This window comes from Salvelinus namaycush, unplaced genomic scaffold (assembly GCF_016432855.1).
Source record: "Salvelinus namaycush isolate Seneca unplaced genomic scaffold, SaNama_1.0 Scaffold551, whole genome shotgun sequence".
Classification (NCBI taxonomy): Eukaryota; Metazoa; Chordata; class Actinopteri; order Salmoniformes; family Salmonidae; genus Salvelinus; species Salvelinus namaycush.
This window is the reverse complement of record NW_024061255.1, coordinates 82,159-92,832: the sequence shown is the minus strand read 5'-3', so window position 1 is coordinate 92,832 and position 10,674 is coordinate 82,159. Positions and strand designations below refer to the sequence as shown.

General features: G+C 45.4%; 1 protein-coding gene across 1 annotated transcript; it reads right to left on the bottom strand.

The window, feature by feature from the left end:
* Positions 1 to 624: 624 nt before the first annotated feature.
* LOC120041835 (acid-sensing ion channel 2-like) lies at positions 625 to 1,311 on the bottom strand. The gene has a single exon (XM_038986691.1). The coding sequence runs from the start codon at positions 1,309 to 1,311 to the stop codon at positions 625 to 627; it is 687 nt and encodes a 228-aa protein (XP_038842619.1).
* Between the last annotated feature and the right edge of the window lie 9,363 nt (positions 1,312 to 10,674).

The following is a 10,674-nucleotide window of genomic DNA, read 5'->3' as shown; positions in this document are numbered from 1 at the left end:
GGTCAACAAGAGCTGTTACTGGGCAACAAGAGATGTCCCTGGGCAACTAGAGATGTCCCTGGGCAATGAGAAATGTACGTGGATAAGAGCTGTAACTGGGCAACAAGAGCTGTAACTGGGCAACAACAACTGTAACTGGCCAACAAGAGATGTAACTGGCCCACTAGAGCTGTATGTGGACAAGAGCAGTAACTGGGCAACAACAGCTGTAACTGGCCAACTAAGAGTAACTGGGTAACAAGAGCTGTAGCTGGGTAACAAAAGCTGTCAATCCATGAAATCTGAAATGATGTCACATGTGTTTAGCCCAAAGACAAACTACTTATTCCATATTTATGGGGACTATCAAGAGACCTGTAGCACAGACTGTAAAATCCCCAAGAGCTGTCCTGTGGATGAAATAAAGAAAACAATAGCAGGACAGCTGCAGAGTGTGTGCTTGCAGTACACAATCACTAAAAAACAACCTGTAGATGGAAGTACAAAAATATCAAGAGAAATACACAGCAGGGGACCCAGTGCACAGTAGCATGGGAGGAAACAGCCTCAGCTACCAACATACGTCAAGTCAACTCAGAGGGGAAAAAACTTTCAAAACTTGTAGACCATATCACAGAACACACATTAACACTTGACAGACAAAGCCTTCTGAGTGAGAGACTCAACTGCGCTGCAGTAGCAGCAGATGTGACCCATGCCAGACCTGAGCAAAGACAGGGAGACTATGAGTAGACTTACGATTTTGAAGTCTTTGTGGCTGCACTCCTGGCCTTGGTATCGGCAGTAGAGCATCATCTCCTTAAGGTCGTGGCCCACTCTCTCGGTGAACTCACGCATGCTGAAGGACTTGGGCCTGTAGGCGGTGAAGTTGGCCTTGTCTGTGAGGAAGGCCAGGACGTGGGGCTCGGCCAGCTGGGGCTCAGGGATCCTCAGGTGGACGTCCAGCAGGGCCAGCAGCTCCCCAGCGTGGTACAGGTCATTGCGGGACAGGCGGCTGAAGCGGTAGGCGTTGAGGTTGCACACGGTGACGGCAGGGAACACCAAGCTGCTCGACATCACGGCATCCACGCTCGTCACATGGGGGTAGGAAAGGAAGTAGGCCAGGCGCTCGGCACTCTCCATGGCCAGGAGGCCCAGGCAGGCCAGCAGAGCGGCGGCCCAGAGCAGGCGGCGAGGTGTTGGCCGGCCGTAGGGGAAGATGAAGCGCAGGCCGTGTAGCGTGCTGGTGTGGGAGAAGGCCTGCCAGGAGGACGGGTGCAGACTGGAGCTCTCATGGCTCCCCTCACTGCCACAACTCTCCTTTAGGTCCATCATAACCCCTCCGGTCCCACAGCCAAGGACGCCCCAATACACAGACACCTACAGAGACACACACACATACACAGAGAGAGAGAGAGAAAGAATGAGAGAGAGCGAGAGAGAGAGAGGGGCAATGCAATGAGAGCCCTGAACTACCACCTAGAAAGGGAACACATAATCACACGTTCAGATCACACAGAGAAAGAGAGAAAGGGGGAGTGTCCCAAACATACACACCTGCAGCACAGAAAGTGACAAACACAGAGACACAGAGCAAAATAAAGCAACCCAGAGAATCAAGCCAAAGACAGACCTACAGAGAGAGAGGAAGAGCACGAGGCAGAGATCTTCACAACCCCCAAGTCCTTACTCCAGATAGAAAAGAGAGAGCGTGAAGAATAGAAAGATGCACCCCCAGGGCATCCCTTCCTTCCGCGCCTCCACTCTTTCTCTGTCCCTAGTTACTCTGGATGCCAGCCTCTCTGTGCCTGAAACCTCCCCCCTCCGCTCCTCCAACATCCCCCCGCCCTCTCTCCTTCTCTCAGTGACTGTTTTCGTTGTCAGGATCCCAGAGGTAAGTCCACTGTGACACAGAGTGAGAGAGTCATTTAAGCCACGAGCCAATCAAAGCCACCTCTGTGTATTCAGTGTCCCCACTTCACACACACACTCAACTCTCTGGATCTCCCTGTGCGACTAATGACAAGCCTAAGCACCTCTTGTTCAGCCTAGCGAGATGACATCCAGCCTGTGTGTGAGCCTTGTGTGCACGTGAGAGAGAAAGGGAGAGAAGGGGAGAGAGAGGGGGAAGGGAGGGATGGAGATAGAGCCGCTGATGATCAGCGCCGCCAGTTTGTCGCGCATGCCGATCCAAACTCCTCCCGTTCTCCTCTGGCCAGACGCATCCGCTGATTCCGCTCTCCCTCCTCTGCCCAGCTCATCCATGGAGCCAGTGAACAACAGTGGAGCCAGAAGAGACGCACACGCTTACACACGCTCGCGCAGAGAGAGAGGATAGAGCACACACAAACACACTCCTCCTCTCCACAGTCTCTTATTGAATCTGCTTCTGTTTTTCTTTCCCTCTTGCTCTCATTTTTCTTTTCCGCCCGCCTGTTTTCATATTCCCCATCTCACCACTAACCGACTGACGGATGGATGTAGGACGCAGATTGTCAGGGAGACGGATGGTTAGGGAAAGGTGGAGGAGAGAGATCACGCATGAGGAGTGGTGGAGAGGGATGGAGAGAGACAGAAGGAGGGGGGGCAAGGAGAGGGGAAGCAAGAGAAAGACAGAAAGTCTCCACTCCCCCACTAATAACAAACACTGCATTTTGTGCCCAGCGGGCAAGGATTGCACAGAGATATCACACAGAGAGAAGTAATGCAGAGACATAACCCCAAATGTGTATGTTCTGTGTATCCCTGTGTATGTGTGTTAGCGTGAGTGAGATATATCACAAAGAGTCTGTATGAGAGAACTTGTGTGTTGAAGCTACATTTGACCCAGAGATATGTAACAGTGTGTGTCGGTAGAGGGGGTGGCAGGGGTATAGTGTGGAGAGAGCAGGGCTGCATGTGCCAAGTAATACAAGGAGACAAGGGGAGACCGAGGGGGACTGAGAAGAGAAAGGAGTGTGGCTATGTGTGCAAAAAGAGAAGAAGAGACAATCGAGGGAGAGGAAGAGCATAGTAAATGGAGAGGGCTACAAATCTGATGAAATAGAAACAGACACATAGAAACAGACATGGAGCAGTGAGAGCATGTATGTGGCTAGCCAATAAGAAGATAATTATAAACTGGTTGGTTCGAGCCCTGAATGCTGATTGGCTGACAGCCGTGGTATATCAGACCATATACCACGGGTATGACAAAACTTTTATTTTTACTGCTCTAATTACGTTGGAAACCAGTTTATAATAGCAATAAGGCACCTCAGGTATATTTTTTGTATATGGCCAATATACCACGACTAAGGGCTGTGTCCAGGCACTCCACGTTGTATCGTGAATAAGAACAGCCCTTAGCCGTGGTATATTGGCCATATACCACACCGCATAGGGCCTTATTTCTTAAATATAGTCCTCTACACAGGGCCGGTTCCAGGCATACGCAACATAAGCAGGTTTTGGGAACTCAGTTGGTGTCTCAACTGACTGTTGAGAATCAGAATAGTAAAAGTTTGAAACTTGGTCGTGCATCATCAGTTTCTCGCTTGTTTTGTCAGTCACTGACAGTCACACAATTAGCAATGTGAGCTAACAATTTTTACATTTTAATGTCCAGAGTGACTTACAGTTGGTGCATTCACATTAAGATAGCTAGGTGGGACAACCACACATCACAGTAAGTACAGTTTTCCTCAATAAAGTAGCTGTCAGCAAAGTCAGAGCTTGTAAGAGGAAAAAGTCAAGTGCGAGTGTTAGTTCATGAAAGTTATTTTGTTGTTGTTGATGTTTTCGGAAGATGGGCAGGGAATCTGCTGTCCTAGCTTCAGGGGGAAGCTGGTTCCACTATTGGGGTGCCAGGACAGAGGGGAGCTTGGACTGTGCTGAGCGGGAGCTGCACTCCCATAGGGGTGGGAGGGCCAAGAGACCAGAGGTGACAGAACAGAGTACATGGGTTGGGGTGTAATCTATAGCGATTTACCCAAAAGTTGTGATTGTGGTGTGCTTGTTGCAAATTCCTTCCAGCTCTTAACTCTTTCCCTATTGAAATTAAACTTTGCATCCCTCTTTCTTTTTAAACCCAACATCGTTTTTTAAAATATATATTCATTGTCAACTGTGGGACCACCACGGTTGAGACATGTAAAGTAGATATGTCAACATGTAAAGTAGATATGTCGGCTCAAGCTCTGTAGGCCTATGCAGCGAAAGTGGTTTGGCGCTTTCGCTGCACAAATGACAGGGGCATTTACTGTAGTTATAATCTTTGCCTGAACAGAGCATCCTTGAACAACACAACTTGCATGCCTGTGTGATTCATTCTCTTTTATGGTAAGTTCGAGTTATATTATCCATATAATAGGCTACATAATAGGCTACCGCTAGGACTTTTTTTGCCTATTCGCTACAGATACCTGGAAGATTGACCTACCTTTGCGCTAGTGCTTTGATGATCGATCCTTGCGTGGAGCATAAAGTGAGTCATATTCTTTATCAGTAGTCTGTCCCATCACCTCTTGTGGGGTCTGTGTCAGTAACCACGTTTCCATCCAACCATTTCATGCGGATGAATTACTTGACGTTTGATGGAAACATGACATTCCAGTACAATTTTAGAAATGCCAACAGACAATGTTCGTTCATGTTGGGATCTTTTTGTGTCGGTAAAATTAATTATGCAAATAATGTCGGTGGAAGAGCCTTTATAAGCAAATATTGATATAATAACTATCATATAGTTATATAACTGAGAGTGAAGTGATGATACACTATATATACAAAAGTATGTGGACACCGCTTCAAATGAGTGGATTCGGCTATTTCAGCCACACCGTTGCTGAAAGGTGTATAAAATCGAGCACACAGCCATGCAATCTCCATAGACAAACATTGACAGTAGAATGGCCTTACTGAAGAGCTCAGTGACTTTCAACGTGGCACCGTCATAGGACGTTACCTTTCCAACAAGTCCGTTCATCACATTTCTGCCCTGCTAGAGCTGCCCCTGTCAACTGTAAGTGCTGTTATTGTGAAGTGGAAACGGAGCAACAACGGCTCAGCTGCAAAGTGATAGACCACACAACCTCAAAGAACAAGACCGCCGAGTGCTGAAGCACATAAAAATCGTCTGTCCTCGGTTGCAACACTCACTACCGAGCTCCAATCTGCCTCTGGAAGCAACATCAGCACAATAACTGTTCATGAAATGATTTCCATTGCCGAGCAGCCGCACATAAGCCTAAGATCACCATACACATGCCAAGCGTCGGCTGGAGTGGAGTAAAGCTTACCACAATTGGACTTTGGAGCAGTGGAAACACGTTCTCTGGAGTGATGAATAACGCTTCACTATCTGGCAGTCCAACGGAAGAATCTGGGTTTGTCGGATGCCAGGAGAACACTACCTGCCCGAATGCATAGTGACAACTGTAAAGTTTGGTGGATGAGGAATAATGGTCTAGGGCTGTTTTTCATGGTTCGGGCTAGGCCCCTTAGTTCCAGTGAAGGGAAATCTTAACGCCACAGCCTACAATGACATTCTAGATGATTCTGTGCTTCCAACTTTGTGGCAACAGTTTGGGGAAGGCCCTATCCTGTTTCAGCATGACAATTCCCCCGTGCATAAAGCAAAACGGTTTGTCGACATCGGTGTGGAAGAACTTGACTGGCATGCACAGAGCCCTGACCTCAACCCCATCGAACAGCTTTAGAATGAATTGGAACTCCGACTGCGAGCCAGGCCTTATCGCCCAACATCAGTGCCCGACCTCACTAATGCTGTTGTGGCTGAATTGAAGCAAGTCCCCGCAGCAGTGTTCCAGCTGATGAAACTGTGGGTTTGCACAACTGAAGAACTTCTGCACAAACTGTCAGAAACCGTCTCAGGGAAGCTCATCTGCGTGCTCGTCGTCCTCACCAGGGTCTTGACCAGACTGCAGTTTAGCGTCGTAACCGACTTCAGTGGGCAAATGCTCGCCATCGATAGCCACTGGCATGCTGGAGAAGTGTGCTCTACACAGATGAATCCCGGTTAACTGTACCGGGCAGATGGCAGACATGTGGGCGAGCAGTTTGCTGATGTCAATGTTGTGAACAGAGTGCAGCATGGTGGCGGTGAGGTTATGGTATGGGTAGGCCTAAGCTATGGACAAGTAACACAATTTCATTTTATCGATGGCAATTAGACGTGACGAGATCCTGAGGCCCATTGTCGTGCTGCCATTCATCCGCCGCCATCACCTCATGTTTCAGCATGATAATGCACAGCCCCATGTCGCAAGGATCTGTACACAACTATTGGAATCTGAAAATGTCCCAGTTCTTCCATGGCCTGCATACTCACCAGACATGTCACCCATTGAGCATATTGGGATGCTCTGGATCAACGTGTACGGCGGCGTGTTCCAGTTCACACCAATATCCAGCAACTTCGCACAGCCATGGAAGAGGAGTGGGACAACATTTCACAGGCCACAATCAACAGCCTGATCAACTCTATGTGAAGGAGATGTGTCACGTTGCATGAGGCAAATGATGGTCACAACAGACACGGACTGGTTTTCTGATCCACACCCCTACTTTTTTTTTAAGGTATCTGTGACCAGCAGATGCATATCTGTATTCCTAGTCATGTGAAATCCATAGATTAGAGCCTAATTAATTTACTTCAATTGACTGATTTCCATATATGAACTGAAACTCAGTAAAATATTTGAAATGATTGAATGTTGCATATATATTTTTGTTCAGTGTAAAAATTCAAGTCTGTGAGCACTTGAGATACTTAGTGTGTCAGGCTGTGTGTGTGACACAAATATCAGTAGCGGACTAGCCATCTGGAATTCCAGGCAAATGCCAGTTGGGCTGGTCCATATATAGCCCAGTGGGCCTGTTTAACTGCGCAAAAGGATCATTCTCTTGCTAATACTGGGGGCCTCAAGGAAAAAAATGGTCCGGTGTATTAAAAATGCCAAGGCCAATTTCTGGTCCCAGTCCGCCACTGTATCAGTCAATCACATTTTTCTCAAATGAAATTTGCAGTGGTCCCAAACAGCTGTGGGGTTGCTGGCTCCTTAACGACTTAATTAAGCAAATCTCCCCTTCCCCATTGAAGTAATGAGCATAGTTTTACAGGGATTAGCTGTCTCCTGTGTTGGAGATAAGTCTTTATTATTTACCACCTTTTCTGTACTTAGCAAATGCTATCCATCTTGAGTGGATTAATTTTTCTCCATTTAGCCAACTACCAGGGATATTCTACAGAGAATGCAGCAGCAGTTGCCTTACCCAAAGTCATATACTAATGCAATGACATAAAACCAACCACTCAGCCAGGATATTGTAGTCTTCCTACAGTATGCATTGTTAAATTTGCACTGCATAATGGAATTCATTTCATGCTCTTGCAGCTGTCTAACTCCTCACACTGGAAAGCGTTGACATCTACCTGAGGGTGTTCATAACCTGCCAATTTAGTGATGAAAATATTTTTAAAAGTTACTATCACACTATAATTTCACTCCCAAGTATCAATGTATTAATTTATTTGCTAGGTTGCGTTAGCTAGAGCTAGCCGGCTGTACCGGCGCTAACACTTCTGTATTTTTTAATCCTTATAGCTTGTTCTCCTTCTTTTTAATTAGTGAGCCATCATGTTTTCAGCACTTTTATTCCATGACTGATCAACACTTTTCTCATGGCTCTCTCTCATCTCTCCGCAGCAGATGTGGCAATATGTTTAGAACATCGAATCGCAAGATCGAATCACAATATATATATATAGAGAGAATTGTGTGAATTGCAATATATATCGTATCGGGAGGTCCCTGGCACTTCTCAGCCCTACCTGCCATGGAATGTGAAATACTCTGTCATCCATTTTCCCTCAGAGGTCAGTGGATAAGTCCCTAAACCTCTGAGTTATGTTATTAATGTGAATCACAATCATGATGAGTCACCCTGCAAATGACAGAAAGTTAACTTCCTTTTCCACCAGAGATAAAAGGCCTCCTCTACCCCAGGGTTCGAGTGAAAAGAAAACGACCACAGAGGAGAGTATTGTGTTGACATTTTATCAAATAATTAATGAAAGAGTCCCTGATACGCTTGTGGAGAATGAACAAGTAAGTTAATTACTCTTTCATAACATAATGGCTTATGAAAAATAATAAGCTCTTAGTAGAAGATAATTAGGGAGTATTAAACATGGGGAGTGTGAGGGAGTAGGAGAGTGGCACTGGTTCATTACTACAGCAGGGTTGGGGTGATGAAGTTAAAGGGCGGATGTTTCAGCCAATGATAGATATATATCTATCTATAAATTCTATATTACATACACAGTATTTGGAAAGTATTCAGACCCCTTGACTTTTTCCACATTTTGTTATGTTACAGCCTTATTCTAAAATGGTTTAAATTTGACCACATAATGACAAAGCAAAATCTGAAATATCATATTAGTACTTTGTTGAAGCACCTTTGGCAGTGATTACAGCCTTGAGTCTTCTTGGGTATGAAGCAACAAGCTTGGCACACCTGTATTTGGGGAGTTTATCCCATTCTCTCTGCAGATCCTCTCAAGCTCTTTCAGGTTGGATGGGGAGTGTCGCTGCACAGGTATTTTCAGGTCTCTCCAGAGATATTCGATCAGGTTCAAGTCCTGGCTCTGGCTGGGCCACTCAAGGACGTTCAGAGACTTGTCCCGAAGCCACTCCTGCATTGTCTTGGCTGCGTACTTAGGGTCTTTGTCCTGTTGGAAGGTGAACCTTCGCTGCCACCATCATGCTTCACCGTAAGGATGGTGCCAGGTTTCCTCCAGATGTGACGCTTGGCATTCAGGCCAAAGAGTTCAATCTTGGTTTCATCAGACCAGATAATCTTGTTTCTCATGGTCTGAGAGTCTTTAGGTGTCTTTTGGCAAACTCCAAGCAGGCTGTCATGTGCCTTTTACTGAGGAGTGGCTTCCGTCTGGCCACTCTACCATAAAAGGCCTGATTGGTTGAGTGCTGCAGAGATGGTTGTCCTTCTGGAAGGTTCTCCCATCTCCACAGAGGAACTGTGGAGCTCTGTCAGAGTGACCATCGGGTTTTTGGTCACCTCCCTGTCTTGGTGGTTCCAAACTTCTTCCATTTAAGAATGATGGAAGTCACTGTGTTCTTGGGGACCGTCAATGCTGCAGAACTGTTTTGGTACCCTTCCCCAGATCTGTGCTTCAACACAATCCTCTCTCAGAGCTCAACGGACAATTCCTTTGACCTCATGGCTTGGTTTTGCTCTGACATAGACTGTCAACTGTGGGACCTTATAAAAAGACAGGTGTGTACCTTTCCAAATCCTGTCCAATCAATTGAATTTGCCACATGTGGACTCCAATTAAGTTGTAGAAACATCAAGGGGTCTGAATACTTATGTAAATAAGGTATTTCAGTTTCAATTTGTAAACATTTCTAAATACCTGTTTACACTTTGTCATTATAGGGTATTGTGTGTAGATTGATGCGGGAATAATTTAAAAAAAAATCTATTTTAGAACAAGGCTGTCTGAATACTTAACGAATACACTGAAAAAAAAAAACGCAACATGTAAAGTGTTGGTCCCATATTTCATAAGCTTAAATTAAAAAAAAACTGAAATGTTCCATATGCACAAAATGCTTATTTCTCTGAAATTTTGTGCACAAATTTATTAATACCCGTTAGTGAGCATTTCTCCTATGCCAAAGTAATCCATCCACCGGACAGGTATGGCATATCAAGAAGCTGATTAAACAGCATGATCATTACACAGGTGCACCTTGTGCTGGGGACAATAAAAGGCCACAAAATGTGCAGCTTTGTCACACAACACAATGCCACAGATGTCTCAGGTTGAGGGTGCAATTGACATGCTGACTGCAGGAATGCCAACCAGAGCTGTTGCCAGATAATTCAAAGTTAATTTCTCTACCATAAGACGCCACCTACATCGTTTTAGAGAATTTAGCAGTACGTCACCTTCGGCCTCACAACCGCAGACCACATGTAACCATGCCAGCACAGGACCTCCACATCCGGCTTCTTCAGCTGCAGATTCATCTGAGACCATCCACCCGGACAGCTGATGAAACTGAGGAGTATTTCTGTCTGCAGTAAAAAAAACTTTTGTGGGAAAAACCCATTATAATTGCCTGGGTCTGGTTCCCCAGTGGGTGGGCCTACGCCCTCCCAGGCCCACCCATGGTTGCGCCACTGCCCTGTCATGTGAAATCCATAGATTAGGGCCTAACAAAACTATTTAAATTAACTGATTTCCTTATATGAACTGTAACTCAGTAAAATTGTTAATTGTTGCACTTATATTGTTGTTCCGTATATACACTACCGTTCAAAAGTTTGGGGTCACTTAGAAATGTTCTTGTTTTTGAAAGAAAAGCAAATTTTTTGTCCATTAAAATAACATCAAATTGATCAGAAATACAGTGTGGACATTGTTAATGTTGTAAATGACTATTGTAGCTGGAAACGGCAGATTTAAAAAAAAAAATCTGTTAAAACCGTCTGCCTTCCTCACATTTTCCATGTGAGAAATTGACAAGAAACTGAAAATCTCGTACAACGCTGTGTACTACTCCCTTCACAGAACAGCACAAACTGTCTCTAAACAGAATAGAAAGAGGAGTGGGAGGCCCCGGTGCACAACTGAGCAAGAGGAAGATTGTCCATAACACT

Coding starts and splice junctions, on each gene's coding strand:
- LOC120041835 (XM_038986691.1), bottom strand. CDS start 1,311: ATGGACCTAAAGGAGAGTTGTGGCAGTGAGGGGAGCCATGAGAGCTCC.